The sequence below is a fragment of the Lepidothrix coronata genome, unplaced genomic scaffold, assembly GCF_001604755.1.
Source record: "Lepidothrix coronata isolate B3197 unplaced genomic scaffold, Lepidothrix_coronata-1.0 Scaffold210, whole genome shotgun sequence".
NCBI lineage: Eukaryota > Metazoa > Chordata > Aves > Passeriformes > Pipridae > Lepidothrix > Lepidothrix coronata.
In genome coordinates, this window is record NW_016690390.1 from 185,671 (window position 1) to 203,225 (window position 17,555).

Sequence of the window (17,555 nt, forward strand, 5' to 3'; positions counted from 1 at the left end):
TTTTTATTTTTTTGCTAAGAAAAAAAAAATTATAAACCAAAGCGGTGTGTGCGTGTGTGTGCGTGCCTGCCCAGGTGGGTCTGGGGAGGGCGGGGAAGTCTGGGCTGTGGAGCCCTCAAAACAGCAGATCCATGGCCAGTTTTGCCTTTTCCCTTTCACACAACCAAGAGTTAATTTCTCCCTGAGCTCCCTTCTGGATCAAGCCCCTTTTTCAGGGGGTTACCTTTCACCTTTCTCATCGAGGTGCTGTGGGGTGCAGGTAGGTTGGTCAGAGACCCCTGAAATGGCAAAACCACAAAAAAAGAGTGGTTTTATCACCCAGATTCTTGAACTGGACGTGGATTTCTGTCCTGGAAGAGCCAGGCTGGGCAGAGGTGAGCCAGTACCTCTGTGCCTGCGCAGCAGATACAAACAAGAGTTTCGTGTGTTGGCACCAAAAAGAACATGCCTTACCTATGGATCCAGGAATTACCTTTTAGTTTGGGTCTAATTAGTGCTTCAAAGATGTGTCAACCACTTCCCATCAGTCCAATCGCAACAATAATCTGAATCACCCAGTTTATATTAGAGACTATTAGTAACACAATAAAAATCAGTAAATGTGAGTGCCAGTCCCCTCCCCTCTTGTGTTCCAGCAATCTGTCTGTGCCAGGTTCTTCACCAGGATGAGGATGATGATTTCTTCCTCCTCCTCAGTCTTGCATTTACCAGGAGCTGTTTTTTTGTGCTTCTAGCCATATTTTCTCATGCTTGGGCTGTTCTCTGGTCCATGGGGTTAGTGATGCCCTGATTAAGGTTTATTAGTCCTCTGTAAAAAAGATACAATTTCTTCAGGGGTGGGAGAAGACCCACCCAACTGCCTGGAGCTGAGCGAAAAATTAAGCTGAAACACCTTGAATAATACAGTGCAAACAACCTCAAAACAGAGGTCAGCCCATGGCACCTGCTCGCTGGGACACACCTGGGTGGTGGCAGCCCAGGGCGAGTTAGAGCATAGTGATTTTTAAACAAAGAGCTAAAAAATAAGCTAAAAACACGTTCAGACCTACAGCCTCGTAGAGTTAAGCCTTGTAATAAAGCATGAGGTTGGTTGTTAACAGGTGCCAACTCCAAATGAGCTGCAGAGCTCAGGCTTGGGGTGCTGAACCCGGCTGAAATGACCCCCCTCGGCACAGATTCTTCCGCAATCCCAGACCTGTCTCTGGAATATTATTTCTCTGCACTGAAACGAGTGATCTAAGCCAGCAAATGGCTTCCTTGGGAGCCTTAATCCCTCCTGCTGTGGGCTCTGTCTGTCACACAGATACCAAAGGAGCTTTTTTTTTTTTTCCCACCCCCGCATCCAGGATTTGACCTGAACTGACCCAGCGGCTGCTCTGCCCTCCGAGGGAGCAGCTGCTGCTCAGGCACCCGTGAGGGTGATGCTTTTAATACCCTGGGCAGCTCCCAGGGACCCTCTGCAGCTCAAACACAGCCACCCCTTGCAGGGTGGAGATAGAGGGAGCTCCAGGTGTGTAATTAGTACTAATTGCGGCTAAAACAAGCCCCAAAAAAACCCAGCAAATAGTTACAACGACCTGTCCTGCCAGGCATATTTGCTGTCACACTGGGCCATCCCACATGGAGGCACCCTGCAGAGCTTCCCAGCACTTCCAGAGGGACCCAGATCCCTGGCAGAGGTTGGAGGTGACACTGGGGTCCTGCCCCCTGTGTCTGGCCTCCAGCAGCCCCAAGTGCCTCCTGGTTTGGCTGCCAGCACTGCGATGTTCTTTATTGCTGCCCAGGCTCCCTCAGCTCCAGCAGGTGGATACAATTGGTGGTAAAATAAAAATAAAAAAAAAAACAAACCAGACACAAGAGCTATACACATTTCAGCAGCTCCCACCACATCCCAAATGCCTTGTCCCACCCTGCCGTGCTGCTGCCACAGCTGCCCCCGGCACAGGGCCACTGCAGAGACTCAACCCACGCATCAGCTTTGTGGCTTTTCATTTAAAATAAGAGGCTTATCCACAAGAAAAAGAGGGGGAAAAAGATTTAAAACAGTAAAAAAAAAAAATAAAAATAAAATGAAGGCAGCTTTGGACATGGTTGCACCCAGACTGGATCAACTTGGATGTGTTTGCATTGCCCTGATGCCTGTTGCAGGCAGGAGGGTTGGGGACCGGGCCAGGAGATGTGGCACAGGCAGTGACAAGCTCCCAAGGAACAGGCAGGGACAGTCACAGTCTTTCACATCCCTCATGTAGTGTTCCTAGTCCAGGCAGGTGAAGAAATCCCTTGAAATCCATGTGCCCACCCTCCCCAGGCTCACGGGAGTGTTGCTTCCCGAAGGTGGGGGTGAGATGGGTGCTGGGAGGTGATGGGGGGCACAGAGGTCCTCTCTGTCCCCCCTAATCCCTGCAGATGGCTCTTGCTCCAGCACCACAAATCTCCTGGGATCCACTGGCCAGACCCCTCATTTCAGGACCCTCTTCTTCTGCCTCCCTCACTCTGCCTCCTTGGACTGTGTCTCCTTGGACTGCTTGGCTCGTTGCTTACGGAGCTTAACAAAGGCCTGAGCCTCTTTGTCCCCTTTCCTGGACTCCAGCAGCCGGAGGATCTCGTCCCCTGCCAGAGAAGAGGGGAATGATGGTGGGAGATGCTCACCACAGCCCCTTCCTCATGCCACAGGGCCAGCAGTGGCTTGGCAGGGCACCACTTACTCACCAGTGGGTTTGGGGTGAGTGAGGGGGAGGCGGGTCTGGGGCACCCGTCCCATGTCAGCCTTGTCCTCATCATCATTGAGGCCGGGCAGGTGGCAGAGGGGGAAGAAGGCTTCGCCCTCCAGGTCATTGGACCCCAGCGTGTCGTAGTCGAACACGGTCAGCAGCAGACAGGCCCCCTCCTGCCGGCACTTCTCCGGAGGGATCAAGCTGCAAGGGAAGGGGATGCTGGTGCTCATCACATCCCACCCCCTCCATCCCGAAATGCAACCTTCCGTGCTCCCCGGGAAGCCACCCCCCCTGCACTGCTCCCAGCACCTCAAAGCACAGGGTCCCAGCCCAGCCTTACACCCACCAACAGCACCCAGGTGTTTGGGGTCACCCCCAGCCCAGCTCCCACCGTGGGACCCCCCGGCTGAGCCCCCGCTGGGGTGCAGGGGGTGAAATCCCCAGACAGGACCCAGTTCCTGGAGCAGCAGCCCCATGGCAGGGGCTCGACTGAAGCCTGAGGGGCTGCAGGGACAGGGGGGCCGGTGGGTGTCAGCCCCTACGTACAAGTCAAAGGCTTCGTCGAAGAGGGGGTGCAGCTCGTTCCTCTTGCACTGGGTGGTCCGGGCCACCACCTCGGGGAACTCGTGCCGGGGCTCCAGGGTGAGCTGGACAAAGGGGTCGCTGGAGCCTGGTGGGGTGCAAACATCAGCCCTGCCCACAACCCCTCTGCCCCGGCACAGCGGGATGAACCCAGATGGGGTGACTTGGACACACTGGGATGGCTGGGGGCGGGGGGAACGGGGGTCAGGGCACCCTCACCACAATCCCCAGCCCAGCCCATGCTCCTGGGAAGACGCAGGAACATCCCTAACCCTGCCCACACGTCCATCGGCCACAGGTGGCTGCAGGAGGAGTGACCTCTCCTGGAGAGCTCCCCGAACGACAGCCAGCCCGGGAGAATGTCCCTCGTCACCTTGGCATCACTTTTTTTGTCTGCAACTGGGTTGCACGATGAAGAAAAGCCACCTGCCCTGGCTGCTGCCTTGTGCCTCAAGGTGAAGGCAGTGGGGTGTGGGCACAGTGTCCTGCCTGGTCCTGCTTGCCACACCCCAGACCACCCCGGATCAGCACAATAACCCTCCCTCTTCCCCAAATCCCCTCCTTGGATGGAAAAGCAAATCAAGAGAGTTACTCCAAGCACTGCCAGTATCTCTCCTACCCAGGGGACTGTGGACAGGGGGTCCCCGGGGCAGTGGGGCCCCCCAGCCCACCCACAGGAGGGTCCTGGTTTGGTGGGGCCCCCCAGCCCACCCACACCCACCGTTGGAGTCCAGCGGGATGAGGTTGGCAGCGTTGAGCACTTCCACGCGGAGTTTCTGCTCCGAAGGGCGGTACAGAGCCTTGATCGTCACGGCCCCAAACTTCTCCGAGCTTGTGTCCAGCTGAGCAGTGGGGTACAAGAATAAGGGTGCTGCCCTTCAGCACACCCAGGGAGGGCATGCATGGGGCCTGAGTAGAAATTTTCGGGTACCCAGGAGGTGATGGAATCCTCTGGAATGCAACTGAGCCCCCTCTGGCTCAGTTGCCACCACTGGGGCAAAAACAGCCCAAACAGTGAGGGGAAATTCCACGTTTCCACAGGCAGGCTGTGCTGGGCAGCCTCATGAATGCAAGGTGGGATGTGGGAAGGGGCTGGGAGCACCATCCAGACTGCTACCTGCTGCTTGATCCTGTTGCTGAAGTATTTCTGGATGAGCTTGCGGCTGCTGGCGGAGCAGAGGGCCAGGTGGGTCTCCAGCGACTGTGGGGAGTGTGAGAGGTGATGGTCAAGCACACGGACAGGTCCACAGCCTGGTGTTCCTTCCTCCCAAGGGGACTCTTATTGGAGCCCCCCATCCCCACCCCTCCGTACCAGGAAGGCTGCAGTGTGCAGGATCTCCAGTGGCAGCCCACAGCCCTCGCCGTAGAAGCACAGCTCCAGGCTCTGGGGAGAAGGATCCTGTCAGCCACCAACCAAACCCCATCCCTGCCAGGGACCCCCTGTTCTCCCTGGGTACCTTCAGGGCACAGTACAGCCTCTTGTAGTGCTGGGCTGAGGGGACCTGCGGTGCTGCTGCTGCCGAGAGCACGGACAGGGTGTGGTGCCAGAGGAGAGTGAGGAGGCTGCAGGGGCAAGGGAGGAAGGCTGTGAGCAAGGTCCAGCAGGTGGGTTGAAGGGATGGTCCTCAGCTCAGAGGCCTTGCAAAGCCCCAGAGGGAAGTGACTCATCCTGCTGGGCTGAGCAGCCCGAAGCAGGATGTCCCTGTGCCCCACAGAGCTGGGGTGACACTCCTGCCTGAGGGACAGTGACACTGGTGACCTCTGCCATCCCCAGTGCCCTGGTCACCTTTTGAAGTTCTCCTGGACCAGATGCTCGTTGAGATACTGCAGTTCCGACTCCAGGAACTTCATGAGTGGGATGATGGACTGCAGAGAGAGGAGAGGGGTGTTGGGGAGGGCACGAGGGGTCGTATGCAGCAGAGGAGGATCCCAGAGGGGCTCCTTCCCACAGGACATGGGCAGGCTGTGCCTGGTCTGGTCCTGCTGCTAACACAGGATCAAGCAAAGCATTATGGATGGCCCTGAAAAAGATGGTCCAGAAGGGGCTGAATCAGGTACTTACATCCTCAGGCTCCTTGGTATTATTGGAAGATGAGAGCTCCTGGATATGTCTGGCAATGCCCTTTTCCAGCTGCCAGGGAGAAACACAGGAAGGCACTTAAGACTTCGCCCTCTGCACCAGCCTCCCCACACCCAGGTCCACGTTGTCTCCGTCCCAGGAGCATTATGGGCTCCAGGACGCCTTGGGTGAAGCTGCTCTGGGCCAGGCGAGGGCCAGGGGGGGTCAGTGGCTGGTGGTCACCTTGGTGGCCAGGGCCTGCACCACGTCCCGGACCTCGTGGTCCAGGCAGGACACGGTGCTGTCGAGCTGGTGGTGCAGCGTGTGCTGGATCTGCTGCCGGTCGATGACGGCCCCCGTGCGCTGCTCCAGCTGCGCCCAGTCCAGCTGCGTCGGGAGCCTCAGGATCAGCACCCGCAGCTGCTTGATGTTGTTCACCACGATGCAGAGCTGGGGGAGGTGGGTCTCCTTCAGGGTGTCCCACAACCCCTTGTGCATCCCTCATCCCCAGTCACATCACTATCTCCATCCCCATCTCCATCCCCATCTCCATCCCCATCTCCATCCCCATCTCCATCCCCATCCTTATCCCCACCCCCAGCACTACCCCATCTTCATCCCCTTCCTCATTCCCAGTCCCATCTCTGCTACTGTCCCCATGTTCATTCCCATCCCCACCCTTATCCATGTCCTCATCTCCATCCCTCTCTCCCTATTCACACCATTTCCCTCCTGATTTTCCAGGATTATGGCTATTGGGGGCCCACTGATCCCTATGAATCCCAAACTGGAGATATCAGCTGGGTTCTCAGCGGTTCATCTCCCCCTTTGCCCAGAAACCACGGCCAAATCCTGCCTGTCCTGGAGCAGTGCCCCCATACCAACCCTGTTGGCTGCTTCGCCCTCGTTCTGCTCACTCAGGGACAGAGCCTCAGCCCTCTCCTTGATGAGCCGGCAGTACATCAGGGAGATTTTGCACATATCCTGCAGGATAGAGAAGAAGCCAACGGGATTGAACCAGGCAGCACCGGGACCACCACGGGGTCAGGGGTGGGACAGGAGCCCTGGACACACATCTCCAAGAGCAGGAGAGGAAACTCTGGGTGCTGATGCCCAGGTGTACAAACCTCCACAAGCTTCACCATGATCATGAAGGCTTCCTCAGGGTCCGGCCAGTTGAGCTGCTGCCAGGTCTTCACAATCTGGGCGTAGCAGGTGGACAGGTCAACAGTGGAGGTGCTGTGCTTGTTGTGCTCCCCAAAGGGCTTCAGCTGAGGGGCAGAGAAAGCAAATGCAACTTGTACAGAAAGATGCCAGCCCAGAGAGCAGAGCTGCTCCTTTGCTTTGTGGCTCTCTGGCCCATCATCAGCCTCATATATCCCTATGTCATCACACAGCCACTTTGGAGAGAGGAGGACATGAAGATGGGTGGAGCAGCTCCCTGCTTCCCATACTCCAACCCAGCATTGCTGGACCCCAGTGAAGAGGAGAGAGAAGCCTGTGGGCCCATGGCTGCCTTCCCTTCCCTCTTTCTAGAGGTTGGAAGCAAAGGGGATGCTCATGGCATGGCCCAAATGAAGGCTCCTCAGCTCACATGGGCTGCCAGAGAGCAGCGAGGGAAGGGGCACAGGGACACAGTGTGGGGCCAGGGTGGGATCAGCTGGTCCAGGAAACCACATCCTTTGTTATGCATTTGAGTGAGGAACCTGCTGCTGGGCTGCAAGAGACACCTACGTGGTGGTCTCAGTGCTATGAGCCAGGCACAGGGGCAAGGAATGGAGGAAAGCTGGAGTGTCCCCACAGGGAAGAGGGAGATCTTTTCTTCCCCACATTACCTGGTCCATCTGGACAGCTCTCTGAGCCCTCTCCAGTGCAGTGTTGTAGGCCTTTTGTAGCCACTGGGGCACAGCTTCCTTGAACCACTGGTGGAAATTGCTCAGAGCCAGAGGTCCATCCCTGTGGATGAAGGCACCAGCTTCTCCAACTGCACAGCAATGGCATGGGGCTGTCACCCCTCCTGCTCTCACATCACCCCTCCTGCTCTCACATCACCCCTCACACACAAGCAACTGCCCCGAGGTGGAGGCAGCACTGCAGCAACTGTGATAAAGAGAAACCTCCCCTTGTCTGGAAGTTGAGGTCTCCATCAACCCACCCAGAGATGAGCCTGAAACCCCTCTGGTGATGCTCCCATCAACACCAGACACCAACAGCCTGGTCTGCCTGGTGTCTAACTGGTGATGTAGGTGAATGGGAAGGATTTGGGGTTCCTCTCAACTGCTCGATCCCTCCCTTTGGCATCTCTCCTCTCTCTGGGTTGGATACCTCCTCGGGAGGAAGTCCTTCATCCGATAGAGCTCCTGCAGGTTCATGTAGAGCTGGAAAAGGCTCTCAGCTGTGGGCTTGGACATGCTGCTGTCGACCTCGTGCAGTTGCTCCTGGACATGTTCCGCAACCTGGGAAGAGGGAACTGTCAGTGAGGGTCCAGCTGGGATTGCTCCTTCTGGACTCACAGGGTGAGGGTCAGCTCAGGGGATTCCTCTTCCTTTTTGGTGGCATTTCAGGAGATTCACTGGGTGAAGTAAGCAGACCATAGGGCACTTATGGGCATGCACAGAGAGATGGGGATTTTCCCTGTCTTGCTACAATCTCTTACTGCCTGAAGAGTGGCCAAAATATTGGACTGCCTTTAGACCTTAGTCCCATGAGTGCAGAGCAGCCCAGGCTTGCTCACCAGGCTCTCCAGCTCCAGGTAGGCAATGGAGAAGATATTCAACTTGAAGGTGCTGCAAGAGAGAAATGGGACATCAGGAGCCTGCCAGCCCCAGCCCAGCAAACCCAGCCCAGCAAACCATCCCAGACCACGCCCTTGTCCTGAGGGCAAGGACAATACAGGTCTGAAGGGTAGAGGTGGGACTACAGATGCTACCTGTGGGGCCCAAGGGCCAAGGAATGAGGCATCAAAGTGCCCTGTCGCTTGGAACCTACTTAATGAAGAATTTATTCCAGATTTTGTGGCACTGCTGGAGATCTTCTATCACCTCCAGGAGGAGTCTGGACAAGGCTTTTCCATTCTCCTCCATGCTCTGCAAAGGAAGGAACAGCTTGTTTTGGATGCTCGGACGTTTTGAGGTGACTTTACCATGTCAGGGAGGCAGAGATGGGAACTGACCTTCACTATGGGCTTGAGGTGCTCCTTCTGCATGTGAAACCATTCTGTCGTGCCTGACTGCAAGAGAGGAGTCCTGATGGAGTGTCAAGGAAGCAGGAGGAGCAAAGACAGCTCTGTCACTCCCTTCACTCTCCCTGTCCCCTGGGTGGGGTCAGGACCCAGCTCCATGTGGTGGGAACCACAGGCTGGGACCACCAGTTTGAAGAGGGGTGGGTATTTCCCCCACCGTGGTGGTCCATGTGGATTTGCTGAGGTGTAGGCATTGGGCAGGGGACGTAAGGGAAGGGAGACCCAGAGGGTCCCACCTCACTGGGTCTGGGGTGGGTGAGACCCCTGGTACCTTCAGTGCCGTGGAGATCATCTGGGGCAGGTCAGGGCTGAGCGTGCACAACTCACGGAAAGCTTTTGTTTTGCACATCTGGACCAGGACCCTGCAAAGAGAGAACCTCAAGTGAAACCCAGCACCAGCCACCAGAAACAACCACCTCTCTCCCCGGAGACCCTACCCAAACAGACCTTCCCCTCCCAACAACATCCCCCACAGGGAGCACAGGATGAGGGACAGGACAGGACAAGTGTTACAGCAGCCTAGAAGGAGTCAGAAAGGGCTCACAAAGGTTTTTGCTCAAGCTCACGGGCTTGTCCATCACAGTGGCAAAGTCCTACAACCCCCCACTCAGCTGGCACCGGTGCCTGACTCACCGGAGCAGGGACTGGAGCCTCTCCTTGGACCTCGGGACAGAGAGGGGGAAAATGATGCGGTACCTCCGGATGAGGGAGACCCCGTAGGTCAGCAGGGACTGGAAGGACTCGGCCAGCTCTGCTTTCTGGGGAGAAGAAAAGAAACGTCCCCCTCAGTGACAGGCAGATGCCTGCAGGACCACGGCACCACCGCGGAGGGAGCTGGTGGTTCCCATTCCTTTCCAGCCGGCTCCAGGGATGGGAAAACCCCTTGATGCCTCGATTAGCTTCTCCCTGGAGGGGCTGAACTGAGCTTTGTTCTTAAATCTTATTGCTATGCATGAACAATTCAGGGTCTCAGCAGGGCGCAGGGATGCTCTGGGAAAACAGGCAGGGAAAAGTAGGAACTGGGTCATATTTAAGTTTTGCAGGGTGTTGTGACTTGATGGCAGGGAGGGAGGAGGGGAAGCTTGCACAAAGGGGAAGAGCTTCTCCATGGAGAGGGGGAGAACAAACCACTGGGAAATGTCCTCCAGCTGCCCCAGCATCCCTGTGCCCTTCCTGGAACACCGGGAGTGAAATGGCCCTGGGAGCTGGGAGGAGAGGCTCAGGGTTGGATGCATGAGGCACCTTTCCCTGATCTCTGCCCACCAGCTGTGCCAGAGCCCCCTCACCTGCTCTGGCCTGAGGCGCTCCTGTGCCCACTGGTACTCGATGCTGGTGATCTGGTGCAGGAGGCAGTTGCTGTTGAACTCGAGGCTCTGGTAGAGTTTGCTGTATGCCAGCCACTTCCTGGGGAAGAGGGAGGGCTGGGATGAGCCCCCAGAGTCTGGGGGCACGCAGGGGTCAGCGTGGGGCTCCCCCACCCACAGTCACAGGGGCAGGACCCAGGTCTCCTGGGTGCAGGGGGCAATACCCACCACACTGAGCTCATGGGGGACACCAGCTGCAGTCAGACAGTTCCAGGGAAGGCACTGGGGCCCTTAACCCCCCAGGAGACTCCCTGAGTGTGGATTACTTACGCCATGACCTGGTGGAAGTCGGAGAGATCCTTCTGTGTGGCGTGCAGGTACAGCACAGTGCTGGCGTGGCTGCTCAGCTCCCCATCCCAGGAGATGCTCCCGGCCTGTGAGGATGGAAAAGAGGTGATATGTCCTGGAGCAACACAGGATGAGCAGGGAGGGGGGCAGGTGGGGTGTATTTGCAGGACTATGGGAGGAGTGTGTGTCCCGTAAGGATGCCAGGCATGGGCAGGGATCATCCTGACCCTCGTTCTCCTCACACTGCACGATGTGTCAGGGGCGATGGGCTCCAAAGGAAGCCCTCACCCAGCCCAGCTGCTGGAGGGCTGCTACTGGCACTGGTACAGCACCAGTACCTGGTGCTGAAGGATCTCATAGGACACCAGCTGCTGCAGGAGGTGGCGATGGACGGTGTAGCTCGGCTGTGTCCGGCTGCTCGTGGTGGCCCTCTGAGAAGAGACAAGGCAGAAATAACCATCACCTGCCTGAATATGCAGAGACACAGTCAGAGTGGGGACATAGAAGTCAAAAAGCATGGAGCTGGAGAGCCAAGGGGTGCAGGTGCACCAGGAGCAGGGTCCCTGTGCTGGCACAGAGCTCAGGGAAGGGCCCAGCACATGCAAACCCTGGTGCTGGCACCTCTGGTCCTGGGGCAGGGATCTCTGACCCCAAGATAAGCCCCAAGGGATGGGAAACTTCCTATCCTGCCAAGGTATTGAGAAGGGAAGCCTTTCCCCACCCTCTCCCACCTTCTTGTGGGTCAGTAGGAACTGCAGGTGACAGTCTCCCCGGTTGGGATACGTCTCGGTCCGTGGCTCCAGCTGGTACCACTGGTCATTCCAGCAGTGCAGGTCCTGGAGGCACAGAGACAAGGATGAGCTTCAAGCTCATCCTTCCTGGGGGAAGGATCTCACTCAGGGACCAGGGAATCCTGATCTCCATTCATGGGACAGAAAGATTGTATTTGATTAAAAATACAGGATGTACAATGCCTGAGTGTGTTGTAGTGACTGTGGCACCTGCCACCACAGCGAATGACCTGGCATGAGTCTGTGGCTCTGAGCCAGGATCCTGGCTCTGCTGGGTGCTATCACAGTGCTGGGATCCTGCCTGGACCCCTAGAGGTTTAACTGGTGCCTGGAGAAGAGGATGGTGCACCCTGGCACTCACCTTTAGGCGAAGGACCACATTTCCCAGGAAATCATCCTGCCCTTTGTCTTTGCGAGCATCTTTAAAGATCCTGAAAGGCACAGACAAAGGAGGGGGTCAGAAGGTGTCCTGCAGCTGTGACCCAGCCACAGCTGAAGGGAATGAAGGGTGGCACAGACCTGCTGCCCTCCCTCCCTCCTTCCAAAGGTGATTTTTAAAATCCAGCAAACAAACAAGCATTTTCCAAGCCCTCTTCCCTCAGCAGCCTTGGGGCCTCACCAGCACCAACCGTTTGAGGCCGTGGAGGTCCGTCAGCTCCCCCAGCTTGTGCCGCATCGACTCCACCACGTCCGAGTCCCTGCCAGGGGAAAGGGGGAAATTCAGGGAGAAGTGATGGCAGAGGAGGGAAGGTACAGGAGGGAGGAAGTGTCAGGACAGATGCCACCCCTAAAAGCAGCCAAAATCTGCAAGCATGTGGCTTCTTTCCATAAATAGAACCTGGGCTCAGGATTGGCCCTACCTGGGCTCTCTCTGCTCGTGCAGGTCACATCCTGCACTGAGCACTGCTGCAGCAGAAAGTGATGGGAAGAGGGGTTCCCAGCTGGTTTCTGGGGCTTTTTAAAGGGTGTAGGTTGGAGGACCACCTCAGGGACCCTCCTAGGAGGCAGGAATCCCTCAGGACAGGCTCTTGGGGTCACTGGCCAGGGATGCTGCCACTCACCACATGTCCAGGTGGAAGCTGGCTGTCTCCACATCTTCAAACTCCCTGTAAGGCACAGGCAGGATGCTGTTACTCGAGTGACATGAAAGTGGTGAAGCCCCTCATCCACCCCCAAGAGCCCTGGCCACCCCATCCAGCCCCCCAACAGCGAAGCCAAGGGGTGTTGGATTACAGGATAAACGTCTCGTCCCACACCGGGCTGAGGGTCTGGCTTATGACTTGTGTGCGATGGATCTGGTCTTCAGGGATGAGGTCTTTGACCACAGCCTTCATCCTCTTCCTGTGGTCAGGGTGGGCTGGCTCCTGGCTCTTGGCCTCGATGCCCAGCAGGCAGTATGGGTCGCTGAAGCCTGAGAGGGCAGAGCTGTGCAAGTCCCAGTCGGGAGCAGCAGCTGCCCCTTTTCTCACAGGACACCCACCCCGACCCCACTTACCACTGACATCTTTGCCCAAAATCCCCTTGGCTTCCTTCACAGTTGCTTTCAGGCAATAAATTGGGCTCTGGAAGAATGAAAAAATAACTATTGATGTGTGGGGTCACCAACCCTGCGAGGAAGGATGGGGCTCGAGCAGAACCACACCATCAACTTCTACCCAGGCAGTGACAACCCCAGGGCACCCCAAATCCCGAACACAGGGGCCAGGAGGCACTGCAGCCCCCCAACACCACCCCAGTATTCCCCCCAGCAGCATACTGGGGAGAGGCCATACCTCCAGTTCCATGACCCGCTGCATGATGACACTGTGCTCCTTCGCATCCATGCCGAAAGCCTGTGTGGATATCAGGGCTGGTAATGGATGCTGCCCTCTTAACACGGCTGGAGAGCAGCCAGGGGCTTCCCTCCACTCCCTGGGAGCCAGCTGCAGCTCAAGGGGAGAGGAGAGGAGCAAAGAGCCCAGCAGGGGGGCTGGGGACCAGCTGAAAGCTGTTGAGGGAGAGCCTTCTTCCCACCATCTCAGGCCTAAGATAAACATTTCTCCCTAGAGCTAACATTTCCCAGCCACAGGCTGTCCCAGCCCTCCAGCTGGATCCTGCTGCTACATCTTTTAAGATGCTCGTTAAAAACTCCCTCTGAGTGACCCCCACCATCCCCTTCAGCTGGGAGGATGGGCACGTCAGGGGACAGGTTTGGGGGACCCCATCAGGAGGGGACCCACCTTTTGCACGTAGGAGTAGAGCTCCTGGGAGTCTGCAACCTGGTGGGGCTCGGGCTTGCCCAGGCGGTGCCGGATGGTGTAAAGAACCTCCTCATAGAGCCGGTCCAGCTGTGGGGGGACAGTGCTGACACCTCACGTGGGGCCAGGCTAGTGGGGACTTGCTCCATGGGTCCCCCAGGATCAGTGGGGTGTCCCCCTCACACTTCATGAAGCTCCCACTGGTCCCTGCCACCCCCCTGAATCAAGCCCTGCTCACCCACCACTGCCTGTCCCTGAGGAGGAACTCCAGGAGCTGAGCCATGTCCCCAAGCCCCAGCAGCACTGCCCCCCCCTCCAGTGCCACCAAGGGAGACCGTGGTGGGGCCTTGCTCATACCTCTGCCTTGGAGAACCGGTGGGACAGATCCATCTAGAGAGAAAAGAGGAGAGAGTTTCCCGTAAGGTCTTGTGGTACAACGTGGTTTGGGGAGGAAATCGTGTTTGGACAGGGCAGGGCAGCCAGGATGGGGTGGGATCATACACTGTCCATAAGGGTGGGATGCCCCAAAGGGTGCTGTGACAGCCCACAGGCACCCCTCAGCCAAGGGACCACTTTGTCTGTCACCCCCCAGCAGGGCAGCAGTAGGATGTCACCCCCAATCCCTGTTAATTGAGGAGGGGGCAGCAAGGATGGCAACAGTCATTTGGGGTGACCCTCAGGAGGTTTTAAAGGCCAACTACCCTCCTCTCACCCCACAGAGCTGCTTGCTCCAGCAGGGCCAGGCTGGAAAGCAAAGCAGCTGAGGGAGAGGGCAGGTGGCCAAAGGACAGCAAGGAGCTGCAGGCTGGGCAAGGAGATTCCAAAAAAACTTTGGGATTTGATGCATTGCTCCATTCCCCACTTGAAGGATGACCAGCAATAGCACTGCCTTTCCAAATGGGAATTAAATTAAAAGAGCCATGTGATGAGGCACTGCCTGACTCCCATGGCACTCACCCCAGGACTGGCTGGGCGGGTCCTGCTGCCAACACAGCCCCTGCCATTCCCCACCTAAAATGTCACCTCCCACTCATCCCAGCTCTGTGTGGGTCCAGCAGGGAGATCAAACCACTTCTGCCAACCACTTTTTCCCTAGAAAACCAGCTCTCAACCCATCCTCACCCCTCTTCCCTCCCCAAGGCTGAGCTTGTCCTGCATCTGCTTCTCTCACCACAGCCTGGATTCAGACACCACCACAGCCCAGAAACTCATTCCTGCTGCAGAGCCTGGCCAGGTGACAATGACTTTGCCACTGCCATGAGCTGGGTGATGCCACCTAAGGAAGGGGACCAATGCTCCTGTGTCATCTGTTATGGATCCCAGAGCTGGAGCCTCTGGGAGTACAAGGGGGTGACGCCAGAAAAAATAATGGAAATTTTTGAAATGCATTTGGGCCTTTCTGTGTCAAGCAAAGTTCCTGTGCCCGCTCAGCCAGGGCTGGCAGGGCTGCATGAATGGGTGCACAAGCTCTACCTGTGGGTCAGCCCAGGCCCCAAAGTGACCTTAGGATACCCCTGATAGAAAAAACCCAACCCCGAGCTGGAAACATTAACATTTGCTTATGGCAAATCTAGGGCTGGCATAATCCCCCAGCCATCTGGACTAAATTCAACTCTTCCATCCTTGACAAATTTAACCCTTGAGCTACTTCTTTCCCATCTGCCTCCTCATACCTTCTTTCACCCACAGGTGGGTGCTGGGGGCTGTGGTGGCTCCTGGGAAAGGCCCCTGGAAAAGGGGGACCCATTGCATGCAGGAGGATCCCAGCCTGCTCTTGCCTGCCCCTGACCAGGGACCATCCACCTTTCACTGCTGCTGGCACTGTTCTGCCTTCACCATGGCATGGGGGGTATGGCCCCATCCCGAATCCTTCAGCATCACCATGGGCAGTGCTGCCCCATAGCAAGGTCACGAGCGCAGAGGGGAGAGAAAAAGGACTTCATTCCTCTGCTGCCATCACTTATCAGCAAGCCACAAGCATCTGCTCCTTGTCCAGCAGTGGGGTAGCATGAGGAGTAAGGCAGGGGGAGGAATTGCTGCTGATTTGGGGGCAGGTCCCTGCTGCTCCCTTCTGCCATCAGGCACAGCGGCTGCGGGATCTGCTCCGTGTTTGCCCATATGTGCATGGGACCGGCTAAGCTAAAGCTGAGCTGAGCCACCAGGATGTGTTTACTGCTGCTAATCCCCACGCCAAGAGCCCAGCTCAAATCCAAGAGTGTTGCTTAAATCCAGGTCCAGATACAGCCACCAGCATCACCCCACCCCAGTAGCTGCAGCAGTGTCAGTGGTGCAGGAGGCCAGCCTGGCTGTGGAGATGGGGGCATTTGGGAGGGAGGACAAGTCCTGAGGAGGGGTGGGTCATCCCAGGAATCCAGCACAAGGGATCAGGCCCTCATGCTCCCAGCAGCACTGGTGAGAACAGACACCATCTGTCTGTCCACTGCAGAGGAAGTTGGTTGGCTTGGCCCAGGGCAGGGCTTTGGGGAAGCTGCTGGCAGGAGGGAGCCCAGAGGGGCTGTGAGGTGCTGAGAAGCTGTAGCTGAGCTAAGAGGGGACCCTCAGTGCCAGCACAGAGCTGTAGCCAACCCTGCACACACCCTTGGGTGCACATTTACACGGGTTTGGTTCCCCCATACCTCGGTCGCCCTTGCAAACCATCACATCCGGGACATGGACTCCATCCCTTTTCTCTCATTCCCCTTTTACAGCCTGAGCATCCAGCTCTGCACCCCAGGGTACAGATCCCCTCCTGGGGCCATTGCACCCCAAACACGCTCCCCAGCTCCCCAGGGTCAAGGCCACCTACCTCGGGGTTCTCTTCCCTGGGGAGGGTCCCCACGGGGGTCCGGCCAGCAGGATCCATCTCCAGGGGAGGCTGAGCACGGCAGGGGAGTGGCTGCAACTCTGCCTGACGCTGCTGCCTCTCCCACTCACTCTCTTGCTCAAAGGAAACCACAGACCTTATCTCGCCGTGGCCATTTTTGCAAGCGGAAATGCACACAGGGCTCCTTCGAGAGCAGCTTCCCAGCACCCCCTCGGTGACAGGGACCTCATGGAACAGATGGGATGGGGGCAAAAGAAAGGTATCACACCCAGTCTCTGCTGTTGTTTATGAGTAAGGAATTGGGAGCAAGTGGACAGAAATAGTCCTGAGATGTCAAAGCCCAGCAGGGAATGGGGGTGATGGGGAGGATTGGTGGAGGCAACACGTGTATTTGGGATCTGTCATGCCCTGTGAGCACAAACAGAGACCTTGCAGAAAGCAGAAGGTGTCTTCAGCCCCAAAGGATGGAGGGGATTAAAAACCTCATGCAAAAGTTGCAGGGTGGGAAATCCTTGTGACAGCCAAACGTGTTGGACAAGGCTGGGCTGAGAACTGATGCAGTGAGTGCACGTGCCAGGGACAGCACTGGGAAAGGGCGTGTGGCCTTCTTCCCAAAAAGACTGTCCAGACAGAGCTGGTTACCGAGAAAAAAAAAGCAGCAGGAAGAGAAGTTAAACACTTGTGCTTTACCATCAGCTTTCATTCTTGTAAACACTTTATCTGATTGCAGCTCCCCGGGCAGTTGCCTATCACAGACCGGCAGCGACGCCCGCCCCGCACAGATCCCTATCGGAACGCCTGCACTGGTGGCAGACAGGGGAAGGCATGGGTGGGCACCAGGACATGGCCAAGGGAAGAGCAGATTTGCTCCTGGATGTCTGGCATACCCTACAGGCACATGGAAGAGCAGCCTCGCTGGGGCTCCCAGGGGCTGTTGAGCTGCAAAAGCATTTGCTGCTCACCGGCCAGACCCACAGCCCAGGGAAGAACACGGACATCAGCCTGTGCTCAGTGTCACTGCTGGGGTTTGGTGTCACTGCCGGGGCTGCTGAGGAGCCACAGGCCCTGTGCAGCAGGGCTGTGACCACGGCTGATGCTGCACCTTCCATTAAGGGGAGTTTTGTCTTCCCAGCCTTCCCGTTTCTGGCCCATGGACACTCCTGGAAGCCATAAACAAGATGCTTCTGATGCAACACAGAGGGCAGAGGCTCCACGTCAAGATCAGTGGTGCTTTGTAGCCCTTCAGGGATTTCTGCTGAGTCCAAACAGGAAACCATGACCATGGAAACTGCACTGGACAGTTTGTCCTCCTAACTACCGTGGAAGGCATCACAATCCAGCAGCACCAAGCCGGTTGGCTCCAACCAGGGCTGCAGGAGGATGCTGGCAGCAGCATCGCTGTGAGAGGACAGGGGCAGGCAACCAGTCCCTTTCACCCTTGCAATCATCTAGTCC

The 17,555-nt window shown here is 57.0% G+C and overlaps 1 protein-coding gene across 1 annotated transcript; it reads right to left on the bottom strand.

Annotated features, from left to right (window-relative positions):
• Positions 1-1,918: 1,918 nt before the first annotated feature.
• UNC13D (unc-13 homolog D) lies at positions 1,919-16,139 on the bottom strand. The gene is made up of 32 exons (XM_017832989.1): positions 16,083-16,139; positions 13,634-13,666; positions 13,259-13,366; positions 12,812-12,871; positions 12,535-12,601; positions 12,273-12,450; positions 12,101-12,145; positions 11,669-11,737; positions 11,401-11,470; positions 10,980-11,084; positions 10,587-10,679; positions 10,231-10,334; positions 9,883-10,000; positions 9,230-9,354; positions 8,868-8,958; positions 8,528-8,584; positions 8,344-8,441; positions 8,090-8,141; positions 7,681-7,811; positions 7,191-7,311; positions 6,483-6,626; positions 6,241-6,339; positions 5,599-5,805; positions 5,359-5,427; positions 5,083-5,162; positions 4,754-4,859; positions 4,609-4,680; positions 4,414-4,497; positions 4,018-4,138; positions 3,261-3,384; positions 2,710-2,915; positions 1,919-2,610 (listed from the first exon to the last, which is right to left on the bottom strand). Exons 1-32 carry the CDS (start codon positions 16,137-16,139, stop codon positions 2,489-2,491), a joined length of 3,216 nt encoding a protein of 1,071 aa, XP_017688478.1. The 3' UTR covers positions 1,919-2,488.
• Positions 16,140-17,555: the final 1,416 nt, after the last annotated feature.